At 38.4% G+C, this 25,000-nt stretch overlaps 1 protein-coding gene across 4 annotated transcripts in view; it reads right to left on the minus strand.

The window, feature by feature from the left end:
- LOC143285432 (uncharacterized) overlaps window positions 1-25,000 on the minus strand; it is a 75,254-nt gene that overhangs the window by 28,227 nt on the left and 22,027 nt on the right. Inside the window, exons 2-9 of one of the 4 annotated variants that reach the window (XM_076592718.1) lie at window positions 22,297-22,389; window positions 20,592-20,642; window positions 18,926-18,958; window positions 13,636-13,800; window positions 12,171-12,323; window positions 10,571-10,616; window positions 9,921-9,997; window positions 7,582-7,635 (exon numbers count right to left, since the gene is read on the minus strand). In XM_076592718.1, the coding sequence (XP_076448833.1) occupies window positions 7,582-7,635; window positions 9,921-9,997; window positions 10,571-10,616; window positions 12,171-12,323; window positions 13,636-13,800; window positions 18,926-18,958; window positions 20,592-20,642; window positions 22,297-22,389 (672 nt within the window). Of the gene's footprint in view, window positions 1-7,581; window positions 7,636-8,873; window positions 9,249-9,920; window positions 9,998-10,570; window positions 10,617-12,170; window positions 12,324-13,635; window positions 13,801-18,925; window positions 18,959-20,591; window positions 20,643-22,296; window positions 22,390-25,000 lie in introns of all 4 variants that reach the window. The other 3 variants (XM_076592700.1, XM_076592709.1, XM_076592729.1) reach the window with 3 other exon arrangements.

Here is a 25,000-nt window from a genome sequence, read left to right on the forward strand (position 1 = left end):
ATGTTGGACATGCTCAGTTTCAATTTCAACTTTAAATGATGTATATGAGATGATCAATAAAGTGCAGAAATAAATAGCAGCATGACATACATATAAAATGTATGAATATCCATTTTTTTCCAAAACAAATTCAGTACCGTTTGGTTGATTACTTTCTGAACCAAATCATGGGTGGAAAAGATTAATAGGTATGACAAAGCAAACATAATGAGAAAATGTGAATAATATAACAATATGTTCTTTCAATGACATGACAATAGTGATGATAATGATCATCACATCTATGATGCCTTCTCCTCCTCCTCCTCATTATTAACACACACACACACACACACACACACACACACACACACACACACCGAAGTTCTGTCAACCAATGATCTCACTGTTTTTTGTTAAGCCAACAATCATCCTTTATTACTGATCTTACCCCACCATCCTGGCACATGTACACAAAACAGAAGGAAAACAGTTCGAAAGATTTGCAGTTTGTTTGTTTAGGAAGGATGATTGCAAAACATTTATCACAGGATGTAACTTTACACGGCTATTGAGTCCTCCTGCAATTATCGTTTTCAACAAAAATGAACAGGCTTTGTCGAGACTCTAAATCTGCATTAAAAAAGACAAAAAATCAAAATGCATGTATCACTGTAAAAAGAAAACACAAGGAGCAAAAAAAAATAATGGTGTGCAATACCTGGCTGATGGATGTGGTATCTAAAATCTGTGTTTTCTTGGCGCTCACACCATGAATGAAAATATCTAAGAACAAAATGATTATTATAGAAATTCACTTTACTATCAGAAATTAAGAGACTTTTTAATTTCAAAAAATAAAAAGAAATAAGAACAAGAAAGGAAAAAAAAGCAATCTGTCATACAATCTCAACAGAACTTGTTTAAAAAAAAAAAGTTTTTTAATCAGCAGTAAACAATGATAGTAATAAATGAATGCTTATCACATTCTCTAATTCTAAAATCATTATACATTATTCCATAAGCAGATGGTTGCAGATGAAAACTAAAATCTTAACAAATTCACAAAGGCTGCACACAATTAGATCACTTTCAAGGAAGTCTGTGATGGTTATGAGAGTTAAAAATAGTCTTACTCAACCATTTATATGTTAAGTCACAACTCCAAATAAAACTCTATGAAACAGTGTCACAGTACAATTTTGCATCAACAGCATGACAAGTGACAATACCGAGCCAGCAATGACAGTATTTGTAGGTTTATCATACAGTATGGAGCTGTCTTTGCAATAAAATCCATTTCCTTTTCTTCTTCTTCTTCTTCTTCTTCTTTCTTTTTTTAACATTTTACTACAATTCATTCCAGATTTCTTTTTGTGTCCTGACTGTGTCAAAAATTCACATAACTCACGACACAGAATGTACTGTGTTGCTTGTGTAGGCAATACACACACAAAACTGAAGTCTGTGAGGCATCATGCAGTCTTGTACTTCCACAAACTTTTCATGACATTTTACTGATAATACCAAGATAAACATTTTTCGGCACATCTTTGTGTCTTTGATATTGAAAGTTTAGACACAACGCACCCACTGCAGAGACTGCAGTTTGCAAGAAATTAATGTTAATGGTGTACTACAATGTCTTATTCTGATCTCATGTAAAATGGCCACATGTCATTCACTTTGTGTGTGGACAGCCTTAATGTTTCTGATGGTACTGCATAGTCAATTAACAGGAAAGCTGGTGGATAGTCTGCTCGACTGGTTCTAGGGGTATGTGAATGGTTGATGGCTGGTTCATTTATTTGATTGCTGGGTTGCTTGCTTGATATTTTTGGGTGTGGAATTATAAGTAGGCAGTCATTTGAACGAAAACTTTGTATCCATGTACCTGTTACACTGAGGACACGTTCCATACCAAATACAGCACAAACATCTGATGTAAACTAATTGGAAAGTAAAATATAAATGCATAATTACAAATAAAGTATAAAAAAAAAGGATAATATAAAATGCTAGGTCCTATTAAAGTTACGTATTGAAGTTAATACATACGTATGAATCATGATTAATAAACTAATTTTACTTGAAGACAGATAAATGCACATTTTAGCAGTTTTTAGGCAATGTCAGAACATTCTGCTACTAAGCCAGTACTTATCATGTGTACATGTTTTTACAGCTTTATCCATCATTTGTAGATGATTTTTTGGTGAAAAAAAAACACCTTCTGGAACTCTACATTAATTGTTAATTTAAGTTACATCCATATCTGCAAATGATTAAGAAAAAAAAATGGTATGTCAAATTGAAAAGAAAAAAAGCATCATCATCATTGATATTTAATTTTTTTTTTCTCTCAAGAACAGAGTGAGTGAAAAGACGAGGTGAATGAATGAAAGCATTTATGAATGATGAATGAGTGAGTGAGTGAATGGAAAGACGGACAAAAGAGTGTAGCACAGCATCATCAGCCAAACAGCAAACCACTTAGGAATAAGAAAGTCCACTTATGGATTTAACAATGGGTATGCGAACACTTTAATCTATTTTTTTTTTTAAAGATAATAAAAGAATGATAATAATGCTACAGCATTCAAACAGTCTTGACACTGACTATCATTTTACCAGAAAAAGGCACTTTATCATAGAGTATTTAGACACGGAGATAATCAAACACAGCCCTTAATTACTTTTTGGTACATCCATTCTTGACTAAAGAAAGGCATGTGTGTGTGTGTGCGCGCACACGTGTGTGTGTGTGTGTGTGTGTGTGTGTATGTGTGTGTGTGTGTGTGTTTGTGAGTGTGTGTACATTTTTAATTCATATGGTATAATTGTATGCATACCTCTTCCTTATCTATGGTAAGATAAATGACTATGCAAATTTACGCATACCATTTTGCTAAAACTACATTTTCGTGTACGTCTTCTGAATGACTGTTCCAATGCTGCACAATTCAATGACTATGTTTTGACTGCTGTCACACTTATTCAAAGAAAAAAACAGTTCTGTTAAAAATCAAGATTAGGGTAACACAGAGAGAGAGCTGGAAAAGAAAATGTTCACAAAATCTTACCTGGACACAAAACATTCATTAGTATCTGTTAGACTTTGTTAAAAATTGTGAATATAAAATGAAACCTCTCCGATCTTCTTGAGAAGTTCTTCCACTTGTGCCCTAAGCTCTGCATCAACCCCTGAGAGATCCTTAAGCTGATGCAGATATAAAACAGCATACACACAACAATGAATAAATCATTTACAAAACAATGCAGGGTCACAATACAGTTACATCATCCCCTGATAGATTCTTATTCCATTACAGATACAAAGCAGTATACACATACAAAGCAGTATACACGTACACATGGCAATAAATCAGTTACAACACATTTACCACATAATACATTTACATCATCGCATGAGAGATTCTTACACTGATGCAGAAACAAAACAGCATACACAAGGCAAAAATAAATGATTTACAACACAATACATTTGCATCATTTAGCAAATCCCCCCCCCCCTTCCCCCTTTCTGAAAGATTATCATACTGATGCAGATACAAAACAACATACACACACAGAATCTTCCACATCCACATCAACACTTGAAGGATCTGTAAACTTCAGCAGAGACAAAACAGAATGCAAATGACAATAAACTGTTTTCCTGACAACATTTTGGTACACTTACAATTACATACTGAAACTGAGTGAAATTTTCATAAAACAATCTCCATGCATGAACATAACGATAACAACAACAACAACAAAAAACAAAAGCAAAAACTGAAGATTTTCTTGGAGAAAACGCTAACTTGCAGAATCTGTAGAGACTTCTAGCTGCTGTAAAGTCTACAGAGATATCCAGACATGTGTAAGCACTCTTCAAACATTCAAGAATGCAAACACTGTCCATAAGTAGGAAAACACACTCACAAAGAATTGTGCATGAAAGGGTCATCTTGTACCTACTTCTCTGAATTTTTTTTTTCAACAAAAGACAAAATAGCAACACAAACAAGCATGCAAACAAAGAAAAACCAGCAAATAAAACAAGCTTGCGTAACAATTCAGCGGATATTCCACAACTGTTTCACATAACACAGTCAATTTCAAAAGGTGCAAAACCATAATCATTATGACTTACTTCATCATCACCTTGACCCTAAATGTTGTAGCAAAACACAAAACTTAACATGGTACTTGAATGGAATATAATATTTAAACAAGATTAAAGGAATTCAGGAAACCAAAATAAAATGGCTTCCAATCAGGTTAGTATATAGAATCTTAGCCACAGTTGTATTTTTAAACATGGGTGTGACAAACAATTCAAGTAGTACATATCATACAACATATTTTCTGGATTTGCATCAACATTAAACAACTGTTAAACGCCTCATTACAACCTACAAAGTAATATCAATAAAAGATGCGAATCAATAGATCTATTCATCCGTTCCTTTCACAATATTGTCTTTAAATCTCCCCTATGCAGTGCAGTTACAAGAGGGTTTTTGTTTTTTCATGTCAATATCCTGCATTGACAGAATTGACAATTTGATCCAGAAATGCAGAAATGAAATGACAGAACTGAATGCTATTTCTTTTGTTTGTTTATTAACCACACTGGTTGCAAAACTCTCTCTCTCTCTCTCTCTCTCTCTCTCTCTCTCTCTCCCCTAAGCCACTTTCACAATGGTTCTTGCACTGTTATCTTAGATTTTGGGGAATCTTCTTTTAAGCTTGGTCTTTTATCTTAGATTTGGGGGAAATCTTCTTTTAAGCTTTGTCTTTCTTCATTGTTTATTTTCTCATTCCTTTGGCATTATTTTGTTGTTTGTGTGTTTGTTTTTCAACACATCCATAATGTAAAGTTTTCATTCTGATTGAATGCAATTTTTTAAAAGTTGATGAAGATTAAAAAGAAAAGAATGCCAAGCAGACAAAGTCCTGTTATCAAATGTGTTAGTGAATGAACTAAAATAATAATTTTAAAAAAACCATGAAGACTACACACCATTTGGAACAAAAAGTGTGCTATTATCAAAGTACTTATCTCCCCTCTTCCTCCTCTCCTCTCTCTTCCTCCCCATGCCTCCTCCTCCCTTCCTCTAGCATGGCTTTGTTGTTGTCACCACGCTGGCCTCTTCCCTTTCCACACCCACTCCCTTGACCGTGACTCCCCCCACCCCCCACCCCTTCTGCCCCCCTAAGCTGCACACAAAGTGATTCAACACTCTGCTCCATCTGTGATGAGCAGGCTGTACTTTTTCACGGTCTGTGTCAAACTCAGAACCATCAGTGTCTGTAGTATAATCTGGGTCACCATAACCACCTTCGTTTGCCTGAACGTGCTGTTTGTGCTTGCTCACTTCATGCCCTGACTGGGTCTATCATGGGTCAACATTTTGTGCCACAGATCACATCAGATGCTACATCAGACCTCTGTTCATGTCCATTCATGAGTCAGGTCAAAGGTTCTCCTCTGCTGCTGGTAACCATATAACCAAGTGCTACCAGATGTAGCTCGTTAACCTCGGCTGGTAGATCATCAAAGTGATGGAAAATACTGATTTCAAACCTCTGCCACCTTGCAACCATACCCACCCATAGGAAAGACTTTGAGAGTCAACTCTGAGAGAAAATTTGATGCTGAAGTCCCTATGGATGTTCAAAACTGTATTTGGGAACTACCTTGAAACTCTTGAGGCAATGCTGAACAAAGTGCATTGCTTCCGTCTTTCCATTGGCCTTTTTCAGCAACGCAGAGTGGGGAGATCTGCTGCTAGGGTAACAGCCTGACCTCCTTATCCATCTACACAGGCTTTGTGCACTGGAGAGGACACTCAACTTGGTCTTCGCTATGTGGTGGCAACACAAAACAGTAAGCAACAGTCTACCAGTCGTAAGTCTCCTGCTTGACTGGTACGCAGCTAGATGCCAGCGCTTGCTTCCAAGGGCCGCAGAGGTCATCACGCCTCACTGCCCAACAACCACTCTCCTCAAGCTGAGCGATCCTCAGTCAATAGGGTGTTGCCTCGCCACTGTCCATCAACCTCATTGAGTGCTTGGGGTTTAGGGTGAAAACTGACAAGCAGATTGTCAACTGCAGGAAAGAAGAGAACCTGTGCCCAATAGTTGGGCATTTGGAATATCAGGACAATGACACCAGGTTTCTGAAGACCTGAAGAAAAAGCATGGCCCTTGTCAGATGACAGTCACTGATGCAGAACTGAGCAGACTGCAGATGGACACTGTCACTAGGCTCCTGTGATCAGGGTCTGTTGAAGAGCAGGAACTCCTTTTTCTGACGAGGGAAACCACCAGATGAGACCGGGGAACATGTAGTGGGATTCACAGTCAGAAAGAGTCTGCAGGGGTTTATTATCCCACCTACAGACGGAACTAAGTAAATCTTGTCTCCCAAGCTTCACTCTTCATTGTGACTAGTCAGCCTAATCAGTGTCTATGTGCAAGTGCCAACTTACTCAGCAGATGCTATGGACAAATTCATCAACAGAATCCCTGCAAGAGAATGAATGCTCCTCCTGCAAATGTATTATGACAACTCTGTTTTTCTGTTGTTCTGGGGTTTTTGGGTGGTTTTTTTTGTAGAACATACACTATCAAACTTCTAAAAATAAAAAAAAGAATCATGCATTGTTAAAAACTGCTGCTGGTTTTGAGGGTCATAGAAATTTACAACAACAACAACAAAAATAGCTCATAAAAGTGCCTAGCATAAAAAAGCATTTCTTGAGTTCAAATCAGCCATGCAGATGTATATATATTGAATAAGTATGGTGAATAAACAAAAACAAAAAAAAGTTTTAAAGAAGTTTACAAGAAAAAAAGTATATAAATCAGCCCAAAATCTACTTTGAATAATGAGGTACATAAAGCAACAAAATTCAAAACAAAATAAAAACAAATTCCACTTGAAACCGGTTCTGAGATAATGCTGACATTAAAATAAAACAAACAGAAAAACTGTGCAGTTGTGACTGTATAAACTGCATGATCAAAGGACAACAGATTCAGTTTTATTCAAACTTGAACTCTTCATTCTTTTTTTTCTTGTGTGTGTGTGTGTGTGTGAGTGTGTGTGCGTGCACGCACACATGCACACATGCATGTGCGTGTGTACATGTGCATGCGCATTATGTGTATTATGTGTGTGTGCGTGTTGTGTGTGTGTGTGTGTGTGTGTGTGTGTGTGTGTTGTGTGTGTGTAAATTTTCATGTTCACAACAAAATATGATCTGCTTGCTTGCTGTGAATGTGTGTGTGATGCTGGCCCCCTAGCTGAAAAGAATGTAGAACTAGGATTAATTCATTAAGGTTTTAGTTGATGATTATTTCATTATTGAGCAAATAAAGTCAGTTGACCACTACAGTGATCTGTACTCCATTTTTCTTCCCAAATGTTCTCACTAATCTTGAATGTAACCCACACATTTTAAAAATTCCATCAGCAAATAAATGTAGGCTGAGATTAGCGACTACACTACACATTCTGTGGGCTGGAGAAAAAAGAAAAAAAAAAAAATATATATATATATATATATAGGAAGAGTATGGCAGAACCTCGCTTTTCTCCTTCACATCATGTCTTGCAGAAGTGCTGAGATGGTCCTTTAGCTGGCAGGAATGCAGAACAGCATTCACCATCATAACATAAAACCATTCATTTGCGTTTGTGTGGATACAAATACATACGCAATCAAAAATATAAGCTGAAAACAAGATTAAAAAGTTCACACTACATTAAATACACCCCCACCCCCCACCCCACCCCACCCAAAAAAAACAGTTTATATACTTACAAATATTCCTCGAACACTATGAATGGTTTAATTGTTGGCTGGTTGAAACCTGATTATCTTATCAATTTTGAAATAATAATCAAACACCAAGACGTTGTTTTTTATTGCTTGTTGGCTGGTTGTTGCTGCCGCTATCATTGTAGTCAAAGCTGTTGCTACCATTGATCTATTTTCAAACAGCCAGTCAAATAAACTGCTGTATCAACAGCACTCTCTCTCTCTCTCTCTCTGTCTCTCTCGCTCTCTCCTCTTTCACATTAGCTCGCAGTGGTTCTTTCCTCTTATACAATAGTTTGTGCATACATGTGTGTGTGTGTGTGTGTGTGTGTGTGTGTGTGTGTGTGTGTGTGTGTGTGTGTGTGTGTGTGTGTGTGTGTGTGTGTGTGTCTTTTTCAGATGAGTGTTTTCTGTTTATGTTCTAAGTTTTGAACTGCTGCTTGAAAAAACAAAAGCACAAAAGAATTTAAGCTGACAGGAATTCAAAACTCCATGACAACAGTGCACCACACACAAACAGGGACGTTTACCAGCACGTAACTCAGGAACAAGACTTGTCGTTCACAACTAAATAAACTAATAAAATAAAACTAAAGCTGCAAGTCTAAGAAAGAAAGTTGCATGAATAATATGCTCTGAAAGAGGAAATAAAAGCAACACACACACACACACACACACACACACACACACACACACACACTAAACACAGATGTAAGCAAGAGTATTGTAACTTTTTAAGTTTCACTTTTTTTTCCAAAATATATAGTTTCAAGAAATGGAAACACAATTCAGTCTAATGAGATGCATTTAAAAATACATATAATTCAAATACTGTGTCAAAAGAAGCAAACAACAAGGCCAATCTTTAAAAAAAAAAAGAAATATACAAATAAAGCATACTACAGTATGGACGAAAAAAATATGTTTAAATAACTGTGAGCACAACACCATGTAAAAATAAAATTGGTGAAAAAAACAGAGATGACCTAAAAATCTGCAATTTGAAGAGAGGGAAAAAAAGGGGGGGGGGACCAGGGGGGGGACCATATCAACTACCTTTATCTGATTTCCAGTATAATCTGTGTCTCCTTGATCAGTGTTGCGCTCTGCAGAATTCAGTTCATATTCGATCTTGGCATTATCAAAATCACTATCAAACTGAAAATGTGTAGATTCCACTTGATTCCGAGTCTGTTCAAAACCCCCCTGGGATTTAGGAATGTCTGTGAACGTTTCCTGAGGGTTTTTCTGTGACTGTGACATTTCTAAACTCTGCTGAGATTTAGGTGTGTCTGTAAATGTCTCCTGCGGTTTGTTCTGTGGCTGTGACATTTTGTTGTCATCACAGAAATTAGAGTGAGAAGAAGATATACTTGATGCAGAAACTGTTTTACTTTTGAAGGGATCCAGAGAAAATGTCCCTGAATCCATCTGGCAGCATGCAGAAGAATTCAACAAAAGAATGTAAATATCACATGTCTGAAAATGGAAATACATCACACTGTAAATCCAATATCCAAATGCTGACAACATACTCTGTGATGATGACTGTGATAATGACCATCATCATCATCTTATGCAGCGATCAACTTCAGTACATTAATCCCTTGTAACATTTTTTTATCTTCTGGCTTATTTACAGGCCAATGAAAATAATACAAACTGCGAGACAAACTTATCAACCTCCAATACACTTTAAGTAACTGAAATATGAAACACGATGAACATTGCTGGTCTCCAACAAAACATTGTGATAGTTTGTTATTTTCTCTCTGAACAACACAGCACCTAAACATTTTCTGGTGAAATCATCTATTTAAAGGTCTGCAATCTTTACTGAATTACATCTATCATGTTGTTTTTTTTCCTTTAGGGAATCATGGCAACTACAATTACATATGAAGAAATCACAACTGACTGACTGACTCCAGCATTATGAGGAAAATGAGAATTCACACAAGATGCCATACAGACATGTGCAACAAATACACCGTATTATATCATGTGTAGTGTGGAACACTGTATCATACCATGTATACTATGGTACACAGCACAATAACAAGAGCACACAGAGAGGAAACTATCACAAATAATTATACCAACCTTTCCAATTTCTTTCTGCAAAGCTTCGATATCTTTCTTCATCTGGTTCAGTTCATTCAGAAGATCATCTGAAGCACCTGATGAACATGTATCAGAATTCAAGGTGACGTGATGAATTTCACAGTAGAATACCAATGTTGAGTGCACATGCGCGCGCGCACACACACACTCACACACATGCACGAATGCACACAAGCACACACACACACACTCACACACACACTCACATGCATGCACGAACGCACACAAGCACACACACACACATATTCACCTCTCTGTTCATTCTTTTCTCTTTACCTGCCCCATACATAACCATACATCCCTCTTCACACAACATGCATATACACATTTAACAGAATACTTCATTTTGAGTACATGTATTGTTCATACAAACACACAGACACCAAAACACAGGGTTATTACATTGACCCACTTTGTTTACATGCATAAATCGTTAAATAACACCATAAAGAAAGATCATGGACATTACGAAAAAAGAAACAAGTAAAGTAATAATTTTTTTTTTTTAATTAAAATTTTTTTTTTAAATCTGCATAGCAGCTCAGGATCAATACAGGCTGAAAATGACAGACTGAAAATGCAAAACGAACAATACTTCAGAACAGAACAGAGCAGCCAGATTTACTTACTGAGTTTGTCCAGCGCCCCCTTGTCTAGTTTGTTCTGCATCTCCTCCTGAACACAACAGTAAAACACATGAAACAAGGGTCCATGTTCCCCGACTCCTGAACACAACAGTAAAACACATGAAACAAGGGTCCATGTTCCCCGACTCCTCCTGAACACAACAGTAAAACACATGAAACAAGGGTCCACGTTCCCCGACTCCTGAACACAACAGTAAAACACATGAAACAAGGGTCCATGTTCCCCGACTCCTCCTGAACACAACAGTAAAACACATGAAACAAGGGTCCATGTTCCCCGACTCCTCCTGAACACAACAGTAAAACACATGAAACAAGGGTCCATGTTCCCCGACTCCTGAACACAACAGTAAAACACATGAAACAAGGGTCCATGTTCCCCGACTCCTCCTGAACACAACAGTAAAACACATGAAACAAGGGTCCATGTTCCTCGACTCCTCCTGAACACAACAGTAAAACACATCAAACAAGGGTCCATGTTCCCCGACTCCTGAACACAACAGTAAAACACATGAAACAAGGGTCCATGTTCCCCGACTCCTGAACACAACAGTAAAACACATGAAACAAGGGTCCATGTTTCCCCGACTCCTCCTGAACACAACAGTAAAACACATGAAACAAGGGTCCATGTTCCCCGACTCCTCCTGAACACAACAGTAAAACACAGGAAACAAGGGTCCATGTTCCCCGACTCCTGAACACAACAGTAAAACATATGAAACAAGGGTCCATGTTCCCCGACTCCTGAACACAACAGTAAAACACATGAAACAAGGGTCCATGTTCCCCGACTCCTGAACACAACAGTAAAACACATGAAACAAGGGTCCATGTTCCCCGACTCCTCCTGAACACAACAGTAAAACACATGAAACAAGGGTCCATGTTCCCCGACTCCTGAACACAACAGTAAAACACATGAAACAAGGGTCCATGTTCCCCGACTCCTCCTGACACACTTCAAGAAATATGTTTCTCACTTCAATGTTTGCTCTGGCGACAATTGCTGCTTTGTGATCAATTAACAAAGATTTAGGATTTTTAACATTTTAACAAAAAACATGTATGTGCCATGAAATCTTATAATTCAACATGATTTTTTGTTTGTTTGTTTGGGTTTTTTTTTTTTTTGTTGTGTGTCTGTGTGTGTGTTCTTTTTCTAAGCCAAATTTGGAGTTCACAGACAACGTATTTCTAGAGAAAATGAATTTGTTATAATTTACCATCAACACACATACATACATACATACATACATACATACATACATACATACATACTGCATACTACATACATACATAAATGCATGCATGCATACATACAGACAGACAGACAGACAGACATGTGTGCATGCATACATGCATACAGACATACAACGTACACACACACACACACTTATATACATACATTCGTATACACAGACAACTGAAACGCACAGTTAATCATAGACTCACTTTTGATTTTTAGACAAGTAAGCAAAAAAATCAGCCATTTTGCAAGGAAAAAAACCCAACTTTTTTTCATGTAATACATTATCTACTATGAGGAAGAAAAGAGCTGCCACGATGACTTTCATACCTCCAGTTTGGTCACACGCTTCTCCAGATTCATGTGTTCTGTGCTGATTTTCCCCAGAGTTTCCAGAATGTCCAGCAGCTCAGCAGAGGGCCCAACAGATCGTGCACTGCTCGGTCGTGAAGAAATGGCAGACGGAGGGCGGGATTCAATTTTCTACAGACAAATATGGAAAACGCCGGTTCAGAGACATACGTGGACACACAGTGAAGCTGAATTTTCCACAGAAAAAACATTGAAAACACCAGTTCAGAGACATACCATGATCTTTCCACTGGCAAAAATAGAAAATACAGTTTCAGAGAAATACTTATGCACATAATCAAGCTGAAATGATTTTAAATGTGTATATTCTCCATTTCAAAAATAGACATTCATCGAGAAGCAGACAACAAGATTAATCATGCGTGAGTGATGTACTAATGACAAGATTAGTCATGTGTAAGTGATGTAATACTGACAAGATTAGTTGTGTGTAAGTGATGCACTACTGACAAGATCAGTCATGTGTCAGTGATGTACTACTTACATAATTAGTCATGTGTCAGTGATGTACTACTAACAAAATTTGTCATGTGTGAGTGATGTATTACTGACAAGATCAGTCATGTGTCAGTGATGTACTACTTACATAATTAGTCATGTGTCAGTGATGTACTACTGACAAAATAAGTCATGTTTCAGTGATGTACTACTTACATAATAATTATTAGTCATGTGTCAGTGATGTACTACTTACATAATAATTATTAGTCATGTGTCAGTGATGTACTACTGACAAAATTAATAATGAGTCAGTGATGTACTACTTACAAAATAGGTCATGTGTCAGTGATGTACTACTGACATAATTAGTCATGTGTCAGTGATGTACTACTGACAAAATAAGTGATGTGTCAGTGATGTACTACTTACATAATTAGTCATGTGTCAGTGATGTACTACTGACATAATTAGTCATGTGTCAGTGATGTACTACTGACAAAATAAGTGATGTGTCAGTGATGTACTACTTACATAATTAGTCATGTGTCAGTGATGTACTACTGACAAAAATAAGTCATGTGTCAGTGATGTACTACTTACATAATAATTATTAGTCATGTGTCAGTGATGTAGTACTTACAAATTTAGTCATGTGTCAGTGATGTACTACTTACAAAATTAGTCATGTGTTAGTGATGTACTACTTACAAAATTAGTCATGTGTCAGTGATGTACTACTGACAAAATTAGTTACATGTAAGCGATGTACTAGTAACAAGATTAGTTGTGTATAAGTGATGTACTCACACACATGCCCATGCGCTCACAAGCACATCAGTGCATGTATATGTCTGTGCGTCCTTTTTAACATCCACATACACTGGTCTGTGTCTTAGCTTGTCAATGTCAGAACATCTATATATATATATATATATATATTTTTGCAAATTATCTGAACATGCGTAGCAAAGAATAAACATACTTCTGTCTGAGAACTGGCAGCAATAACAATGCGTTCCTGAGGTTGAGCCATCTTTTCCAGTTCTGTGCGGATACCTCTCAGAGCATCTTCCAAGTCTCCCCATCGAACAAACTGATTAAATTCCTCCGGAGTAGGCAAGAGATCGAATTTGCTGACCAAGTCTTTCTGAAAAACACAATCAATAATGCACATGTAGGTAATATATAGTACTTTGCAACAGAAGCTGATCCTTAAATACATTACTATTATCGTATGACCGACAGTATGCAACATGTACATGCACACACAAACACACACATACACACACTTTCTCTCTCACTAACTTTCACATCAACACTCTCACACACAAAGTTTCACATCATCACATCACATCTCTCTCAACTTTGTGTGTGTGTGTGTGTGTGTGTGTGTGTGTGTGTGTGTGTGTGTGTGTGTGTGTGTGTGTGTGTGTGTGTGTGTGTGTGTGTGTGTGTGTGTTGTGTTGTGTTGTGTTGTGTTGTGTTGTGTTGTGTGTGTGTGTGTGTGTGTGTGTGTGTGTGTGTCTGTGTGTGTAAGGATGTGTGCGTATGTGTGCATGCCTGCATGTATGTGTGTTTGTGTTTGTGCACACAGATGCATATATCCATGTGTGTTTGCGTGTTTGTGTCTGAAATTAATCAAATCCATCAGCACCAGAGTACCAACACATATAAACACACACAGTTATGCCTACTTCCCATAGCAAAGCAAATGGGTGAGCCAAATAAATAAGGCCTCGTTCTTCCACTCACGTCATAATGGTTCACATCATTTCCTTTTGTAAAGTCACACATTAAACTGACAAGATCAAAGCAAGGCAAGCACATAACATTTATTTCCTTCATTAGATTACTATGATTTATCAGTATGCATAGAAAACAAGCTTATTACAGAAAACTTCTCTCTCTCTCTCTCTCTCTGTCTCTCTCTCCATAGGTATACATGTGTGTGTGTGTGTGTGTGTGTGTGTGTGTGTGTGTGTGTGTGTGTGTGTGTGTGTTTGCAACCATAAAACACAGTTTTTGAACACACATACAAAGCTACATAATCAAACCATCAAGTTCATTTAAAACACTGGAATTTAACTGCCCTTCCCCCACTCATTCAAAATGAATGGCTCTTTCAATAACCATAACTGCCTCCCTTTAAACTGCAAACAAAAGAGAGCACTCAACACTTATTCCAAAACCTCAGAAACCAGAGTCAGTGATCTTTTTTTGTTTTTGTTTTTTTGTTTTTGTTGTTGTTGTTGTTGATGATGTCACACCAATCAGCTGCCAGTGAGGCAGTAGCCAGGTCTCACTCCCTCAAATGACACAACCTTCACCGAACCAAGAGCCCAAAGCCTGAACAACTTGGCCTCAAGGGTGTCATCCAACAGGCCAATAAACTAAACTCCCCTGCAGGGCAGTAGCCTGACAGATAAAATGCCAGGCTTGCAAGCTACTGACTGTACGTTCTGCTCCCCGTCCTCTAGTAAATCCTGTAGGTCTTGTAGATGAGACAATAAACCAACAGGTCTTAGGTGTGCACCAAGTACTCCTTCACACTATCTTTGGTTAAACTCTGTCTGTATGTATGTCTGTCTGTCCATCTGTCTGTCTGTCTCAGTGTCTATCTTCTGAATTCTGTCTGTCTGTCTGTCCATCTGTCTGTCTCAGTGTCTATCTTCTGAATTCTGTCTGTCTGCCTGTCTGTCCATCTGTCTGTCTGTCTCAGTGTCTATCTTCTGAATTCTGCCTCTCTGTCTGTCCATCTGTCTGTCTCAGTGTCTATCTTCTGAATTCTGTCTGTCTGTCTGTCCATCTGTCTGTCTCAGTGTCTATCTTCTGAATTCTGTCTGTCTGTCTGTCCATCTGTCTGTCTGTCTGTCTCAGTGTCTATCTTCTGAATTCTGTCTGTCTGTCTGTCTCAGTGTCTATCTTCTGAATTCTGTCTGTCTGTCTGTCTGTCTGTCTGTCCATCTGTCTGTCTGTCTCAGAGTCTATCTTCTGAATTCTGTCTGTCTGTCTGTCCATCTCTTGATATGTAGAAATGGGGAAGAGATACACAAATAAACAAGCTTTCCAAGTCAAATCTACATCAGCAAAGGAAAATATTGCAAAAAAGATTTTTTTTTTTTATGAACCTGGTAACCCTAATCAGTAAACAGTACAGTCAACCATCCCATTACAACTGATAAAAAAAAAAAAAGTTAAACTTAGTATATCAGTTTAAAAAATGATCGATAGAAAAAAAAAATTTTTTTAAACATGTGATGACAAAGAGATGAGAGAATTGACAGAATATCTGGATTATTGTTATGTGGTGAGGAAAAGGTGAGAGGGAGAAAGAGAGAGAGAGGGGGGTGGAGAGAGAGGAGTGGAAGAGACACACAGGCACCCAGACCAAACTTAAACTATAGTAATAGAGATTTGTTTGTTTGTTTGTTTGTTTTTGTTTTTTTACCCAGACGAAAATAAACATCCAAGGAACACTAAAATTTGCAAAAGATTGCCCTGTTATTTCAAAGCAAGTAGACTATAACTTGCATAAAGAAAAAAAAATTTAAGTATAAGCAACAAGTGGGGGGGTGGGGGGTGGGGAATATGAGGTTGGAGGACCCACAAAAGAGACAGATAGAGGGAGAGAGAGAGAGAATTAAAAAAAGGGGGGGAGGGGGGGGGGGGGAATTGGAACGGTCAGCCTACAAAATACTGAAAAATAATAGTGGGATGAAAGCAGATAGACATATACACCTGTGCCAGACAAGGTCAAACCAAAAAAAAACAAAAACAAAAAAAAGACAAAAAAAGTGTTGCTGACATGGAAAGTGACACAGATTATGCCGGTGAGAACTGACACAGATTATGCAGGTGAGCTCTGACATATGCTGGTGAGAACTGACACAAATTATACAGGTGAGCTCTGACATATGCTGGTGAGAACTGACACAGATTATACAGGTGAGCTCTGACATATGCTGGTGAGAACTGACACAGATTATGCAGGTGAGCTCTGACATATGCTGCTGAGAACTGACACAGATTATACAGGTGAGCTCTGACATATGCTGGTGAGAACTGACACAGATTATGCAGGTGAGCTCTGACATATGCTGGTGAGAACTGACACAGATTATACAGGTGAGCTCTGACATATGCTGGTGAGAACTGACACAGGTGGGAACTGATACAGATTATGCAGGGGAGACTTGACACAGATTATGCAGATGAGAACTGACACAGGTGAGAACTGATACAGATTATGCAGGGGAGATTGACACAGATTATCAAGGTAAGAACTGACACAGGTGAGAACTCATACAGATTATGCAGGGGAGATTGACACAGATTATCCAGGTAAGAACTGACACAGGTGAGAACTGATACAGATTATGCAGGGGAGATTGACACAGATTATCCAGGTAAGAACTGACACAGGTGAGAACTGATACAAACAACTATGCAGGTGAGATATGACACAGATTATGCAGGTGAGAACTGACACAGGTGATAACTCATACAGATTATGCAGGTGAGACTTGACACAGATTATGCAGGTGAGAACTGACACAGGTGAGAACTTATACAGATTATGCAGGTGAGAATTGACACAGATTATGCAGGTGAGAACTGATACAAATAACTATGCAGGTGAGATATGACACAGATTATGCAGGTGAGAATTGACACAGATTATGCAGGTAAGAACTGACACAGGTGAGAACTGATACAGATTATGCAGGGGAGACTTGACACAGATTATCCAGGTAAGAACTGACACAGGTGAGAACTGACACAGGTGAGAACTCATACAGATTATGCAGGTGAGAATTGACACAGATTATGCAGGTGAGAACTGACACAGGTGAGAACTGGTACAAATAACTATGCAGGTGAGATATGACACAGATTATGCAGGTGAGAACTGACATAGGTGATAACTCATACTGATTATGCAGGTGAGACTTGACACAGATTATGCAGGTGAGAACTGACACAGGTGAGAACTCATACAGATTATGCAGGTGAGAATTGACACAGATTATGCAGGTGAGAACTGACACAGGTGAGAACTGATACAAATAACTATGCAGGTGAGACTTGACACAGATTATGCAGGTGAGACTTGACACAGATTATGCAGGTAAGAACTGACACAGGTGAGAACTGATACAGATTATGCAGGTGAGACTTGACACAGATTATGCAGGTGAGAACTGACACAGGTGAGAATTGACACAGATTATGCAGGTAAGAACTGACACAGGTGAGAACTGATACAGATTATGCAGGGGAGACTTGACACAGATTATCCAGGTAAGAACTGACACAGGTGAGAACTGATACAAATAACTATGCAGGTGAGATATGACACAGATTATGCAGGTGAGAACTGACACAGGTGATAACTCATACTGATTATGCAGGTGAGACTTGACACAGATTATGCAGATGAGAACTGACACAGGTGAGAACTGATACAGATTATGCAGGGGAGATATGACACAGATTATGCAGATGAGAACTGACACAGGTGAGAACTCATACAAATAACCATGCAGGTGAGATATGACACAGATTATGCAGGGGAGATATGACACAGATTATGCAGATGAGAACTGACACAGGTGAGAACTCATACAGATTATGCAGGGGAGATATGACACAGATTATGCAGGTGAGAACTGACACAGGTGAGAACTGATACAAATAACTATGCAAGTGAGATATGACACAGATTATGCAGGTGAGAACTGACACAGGTGAGAACTCATACAAATAACCATGCAGGTGAGATACGACACAGATTATGCAGGCGAGACTTGACACAGATTATGCAGGCAAGAACTGACACAGGTGAGAACTCATACAGATTATGCAGGTGAGAACTGACACAGGTGAGAACTCATACAAATAACCATGCAGGTGAGATACGACACAGATTATGCAGGCGAGAACTGACACAGGTGAGAACTCATACAGAATATGCAGGTGAGAATTGACACAGATTATGCAGGTGAGATATGACACAGGTGAGAACTGATACAGATAATAATGCAGGTGATATTTGAAACAGATTATGCAGGTGAGAACTGACACAGGTCAGAACTGATACAGATAATAATGCAGGTGATATTTGAAACAGATTATGCAGGTGAGAACTGACACAGGTCAGAACTGATACAGATAATAATGCAGGTGATATTTGAAACAGATTATGCAGGTGAGAACTGACATTGGTGAGAACTGACACGGATTATGCAGGTATGAACTCATTCATAACATACCAAACCATCATTAAGATCCTTTCGCAGAGCTTCCTGAAAAAATTGTCAGCAACAAATAAAATCAGACTGTGTGTTTTTTTTAAAAAGAATTCACACAGTAACATAGCTATTTGTTTATAAGCTACCCTTTCTCCTCCCTCCCCCCTTCCCCTCCCCCTTTCTCCCTCTCTCCCTAACAGTATAATATCATATAAGAAAATAAGTATATGTTGTTGTTGTTTTTTAGTTTTCCTATTTGTAACAGGTCTTCACACTGTGAAGGCCAAAATTCCAAGTTTAAACATCAACATGTGATGATAAAATTTGACAGAATATTGAATGAACAAATGGTTTTTGACAATCACAATGCACACAGTCTCAAAGACATGTATACACATACTTGCTCTGTCTCTCTTACACACATACATAGGCAAAATGTCCTGAAATGAAAATCATTCAGGAGGTAAAATATGAATCCTTGTGGCTTTTTTTTGGGGTGTGGGGGGGGGGGGGGCGGCTTATTGTGAAAGATGCTCATAAGCACTATTTCAGTCACAGCGCTTTATCAGTTTATGTCACTGATATTGACTGCCATTTGTAATGTTTGTGACAACAGAAGCCTGTGTTTTCAAACAGCGGAGGACTAATGCAGACAACAGCAGCAGCATTTCCATAGTGGTAGTGTTTGCTTGCCAGTGTATTCATTTAGATATCTGTACCTTAGTTTGATCATTTCTTTTCCGGTACTTCTCCCAGATAAGTCCTCAATTCCATTCTCTCAAGGCCTAAACAGTGCACTGGCTTAATGTGTTAATCAGATATTTTTGTTCTTGTTGGGGTTTTTTCATTTAAAGCAGATGTAGGCCCAACACTCGGCTTATATCACAGATTGACATAAGTTTACATTTGGGCCAACAGCAAAGTGAGAGCTGTATTATCAATGGTTTCTCCAGTCAATGGGAAACCATTTACAGCTTAGTCTTTTGTGAAGGACTATGACTCTCAAACTAGGAGGCAAAATTGCACTGGCTCTTAGTGCTGCAGCCTTGTGGGCTAGTTGGCCTTTGGGAACCATCCCAACGCCAACTGTCCTAAAACCCTCTTGGCCGAGAGAGTGGGGATGTACTTGGGCAAGACACTCTCCACTATAATCAAATTCTAGCCCAAATAGTCGGAACAGCAGTTGCCTCCTCTGCTGTTCTGATGGTCATAGTCGGACACGACTGACTATCATATATAGTGCAGCAAATCTGGATCAGTCTGCAAGCTTTGGCACCTTATTGAAACTGACACTGTAGTACCCAGCCTTTTCTATTTAAAAGTGTATACTTTATTTTTCTAAAGCTTATCTTTTATGGATGAAATGTTAAACTGTCTTTGATATGGAAGCTTTCTGGTACTGGCCCCTCCAAAATACTGATATGTGATCTAAATTCTCTTCACTGCTATATCTTCTACAGGTGACATCAATGGATTTTTTTTTTTTGTCAATTTTTTTTATGGCAGGAAGTTGATGTGCTTGCTTGTGGCTCTTCTCATTCCACTGATAAGTGGCTAGTTTACAGCGATATCTCATCACAACACTAAAAACGAATGTCTATAACACACAGAGTGAAAACAAATCATGCAAAAAAACACATTAAATGTGTGTTCATAAACAGCAGGCTGAGGGAAACAAAATACTTACAGACAATTTTTCCAGTTCACTCAGTCGTTTCAGCAGTCCCTCGAAATCCAACTAAGGAAAACGAAATTAATCATAAACAGAAAAGAAATGCATAAACAGTAAAAGAAAAAAACATTCCAATGTTAACAATGTTAACAACCATTCCAATGATAACAATCATTACAATACATCATAACTACGTACTTTAATATTTTTGTTCTTCCCTGGTGTGATGTGCTGATTCATCCCAAAAACATAATTTCAACTAACGATAGCACTGCTCAAAGGTAAATATCTGTTTCTCATCCAGGTCAAACTTTTATTTACATACACAGTTCAAACATTGCTGTGGTTTAAAAGAAGAAAGAACATTTAAGATGGCCACATTATTATAAAAAGGAAAACAAAACAAAATGGACAAGGCATTCAAGATTCACATGTGATACCTGCTACACAAAGATTACTGAGGAAAACAAAACAGGGAGTGATGGGGGAGGGGGAAGTACTCAAGAACTCTCTTGTAACAGGGCACATCTTAAATGACACTGTACTTTGATCTTTAACCGTAATTTTCCCAGTAGGCTTATGTTCTTGTCAAAACTGTACTGTCACTGTAGCAAGATTTTCGAAGGATGCAAGACAAGCTCTTTATTGCTTTTTGACTCACTTGTGTAAACAAAGTGAGTCTATGTTTTAACCTGGTGTTCGGTTGTCTCTGTGAGTGTGTGTGTGTGTGTGTGTGTGTCTGTGTGTCCGTGGTAAACTTTAACATTGACATTTTCTCTGCAAATACTTTGTCAGTTGACACCAAATTTGGCATAAAAATAGGAAAAATTCAGTTCTTTCCAGTCATCTTGTTTAAAACAATATTGCACCTCTGGGATGGGCACAAATTTTTTTTTTTTAAAGAAGCCTAATTATATGCAAACTGCATTTACTGTTATATTTATATTTTTTGTATTCTCTAAACTTGGCACTTTGACCTCTTATTCTGACACAACAACAAGAGGAGTCATTATTATCATTTTTTGTTCAAACAGGAACTTCTTTTGCTAAGCATGGAATTTTTATTTATTTTGCAAACGTTTTGGTGCAGATAGTAAAGAAGGGAAATTACTCTGTAATTAATGCTAGGGGACTTAATTTATCACAAGTGAGTCTTGAAGGCCTTGCCTCTCTTGTCTATACTTTTAATCAAATCATGTTGACTTTGGCCATGATGTTGACTGTCATATGGTGTTTATTCTCACCATGACCAATCAGTGAACCAGCTCTGAAGACTGGATGCAAGGCCACAACTCTGATCCGGACTACTGACCTTGACTTTTGTACTTAACTTTTTGACTTTCTTTGTCACTGATTTTTCAATATCTTTATAAAAGCAGGAAAGTATAATCTATCTCTCATAACTGTAATAGTAACAGTTACTTACACAGTAGCAGTCTCTTTTGGAGGTCTATACTACCATCTTGTCAAAGTGAATTCTCAATCACTTGCCGTAGGTGAGAAAATACCTCCAAAGTAGTCATGCATGCAAATCAACACACGTGCACTTGCACATACACTCAGTCAAAAATGACTCACTTTGTTCATAAATCATAAGTCAAAAGACATGCATTCGCTGCACCTTGCTCAGAAAATAACTGCATGCTGAGCTTGTGGCCAACAAACCAAAGAGCAATCAGTCCATCAATCAATCCCAGGTACGTGCACAAAGTGAACTCACATCTACGATGCCTTTCATAGATTTGCGCAGAGCTTCGTTTTCCGTTTTCAGTCCGTTCAGTTCCACCATCAGGTCTTCAATCATGGATGTTAGCTGAAAATGAGACATTCACATTATCATGAGTGTCTGCTAAAAATGAGACATTCACATTAGCATGACTGTCTGCTGAAAATGAGACATTCACATAAAATGATTGTCTGCTAAAAATTATGTACACGATTGTCTGCTGAAACTGAGACATAAAATACAAGAATACTTAATCATCTCCAAAAGAAAGATAGTCAACACATTTTCTGACAAAGTGACAACATTATAAGTTTTTTTTTCAAAAACATATACGGTCATTTAATTCAGAATACAACACAAATAATGATTTTTCCTTGGCAGGGGGTAGGAGTGGTGGATGTTGGGGCACACACACACACACACACACACACACACACACACTGGGAACCAATGACGCACAATTTGATTTGTTTCTGCCATTGAATCTGGTGTGCATTCATTACCTTGAATCATCTTTCCTACTGAACAGTAGTATGTACTGACAAAAACAAAACAAAAAGAAATAGAAAAAAAAGGAAGTTGGAGGATGTCACACAAAGCCATTTTGTGTAATTAGAACAAACAAGAACAGCTGGGGTCTGTCATGATCTCTTTTTTTACACACACACACACACACACACACACGATTTCCTCAACAGCAAACACACACACACACACACACACACACACACACACACACACACACACACACACACACAAACACACACACACATTTCCTCATCAGCAAACACACACACACACACACGATTTCCTCAACAGCAAACACACACACACACACACACACACACACACACACATGATTTCCTCAACAGCAAACACACACACACACACACACACACACACACACACACACACATTTCCTCATCAGCAAACACACACACACACACACACACACACACACACACACACACACACACACACATTTCCTCATCAGCAAACACACACACACACACACACACACACACACGATTTCCTCAACAGCACACACACACACACACACACACGATTTCCTCAACAGCACACACACACACACACACACACACACACACACATTTCCTCCACAGCAAGCACATAAAATTATATTGTGATCTCTTCCCTTTTTGCCTTTGTTTTTTTTTAGTACACGGCACAGGCACGTGAAGGTTCACACAGTTGCATATCTTTTTCCCTCCAGCCAAGGACCGTACATGTGTCCCTTGTGTGAAACATACATAAAACTGCTGCTATGTACCGGATCTTCTTGCTGGCAATAATTGTCGAGCATTCTCGTTAAGCAGCCACATGTATGCTTTTCCATGTATGCCACCAGTAACTATTCCACAAGCAGGACTGTTTGAGCAGGTGAAACGAAAGTACACACACCCTGACCCTCCTGAACGCATGAACAATGACTACATTGTGGTGGCATTGTAATGCCCTCCATTACCCCTCTCACGCACAATACCACCAGTTCTTTGTGCAAATTCAGAATGAAAGCGTACAAAATGTTTGTTCCTGTCTAATGTCAGCAACCTGGTTGGCAATTATAGTGCAATGACCATTTCTATTATGATTTTAGTATAGTTTTTGTGTTATATCTCAGCACACCTCAGACATACACACGTTATTCTACTTGTCGATCTTGGTAAATTAACAAAATCACTAACTTTAATTGGTAGTTGAGACCTCTGGGAATCGTGAATTTTATTCCCATTGTGAGAGACCATCCATTGTCATTTTAAGTGGCTCACGTGTGAAAACAAAATTGAGTCCATGAAAATTAACAGCCCTAATTTGGTTGTCCATGAAAGCTAACATGGCAAGAAATTCACATGTAATTTTTTACCTTCCTGGACGCAAGTAGATGACAATTTTCTCATCTACTTGTTTCTCCAAATTTCTATTTGCTCCCCCTAAGTGGAGTTCTTCACTTAAAATCTCTGACAGCCTTTTTTTTTCTTCTTCTTCTTCTTATTTCGTTGAAGGTTCATGACTTCCAGAGCTGGCAAAACCCAAACCTGAATAGTAACGTGTTGCTAATAATTGCTCCAAACTAGGCGGCCGAGCCTTAGTGACGAAATCTTAGCCAAAGTCAATCACGGCATGCTCTCAACACGTATCTGTCGCGGCTGAGCCGTTCCGTCGCGAGCCGGGAAACGGGAAGCAAACAGCAATTACGTGATCCCAACGGGACGCTGCACGTCATATCATCTCCAGTCAACACTTGCGTTAATTGATTACGTCCATTTCTCTGCATCAATCAAAGACGAGTTTCTTTCTCTAGTCTCTCTTTTCTCTCCCCCCCCCCCCCCCCACCCCCCTAGTTTCGTTTCGTTATTGATGTTAACGAGGAATGAGCAAGCCGACCGACGTGCTGGTAGTTCAACAATAACTGACGAGCAGCCAACAGGGAAAATCGGAATCTTGAGAAAAGTAAAAGAGCACCTAAAAAAATAAAAATAAAAATAAATAAATAAATACACAGACTAAATAAAATAATAATAACAGGTTATCACAAACGCCATCGACCGCCTTACAGAATTAAAAAAAAAAAAAAGGTAGTCAAAGGGAACAGTCGTGCGTAAATCTTTCCTGAAAGGTAGAGCACGACCCATGAGTAATTAAACCAATTATCAGCATCTTCTCCGTCCAAACTAAA

This window comes from Babylonia areolata, chromosome 1, assembly GCF_041734735.1.
Source record: "Babylonia areolata isolate BAREFJ2019XMU chromosome 1, ASM4173473v1, whole genome shotgun sequence".
Classification (NCBI taxonomy): Eukaryota; Metazoa; Mollusca; class Gastropoda; order Neogastropoda; family Buccinidae; genus Babylonia; species Babylonia areolata.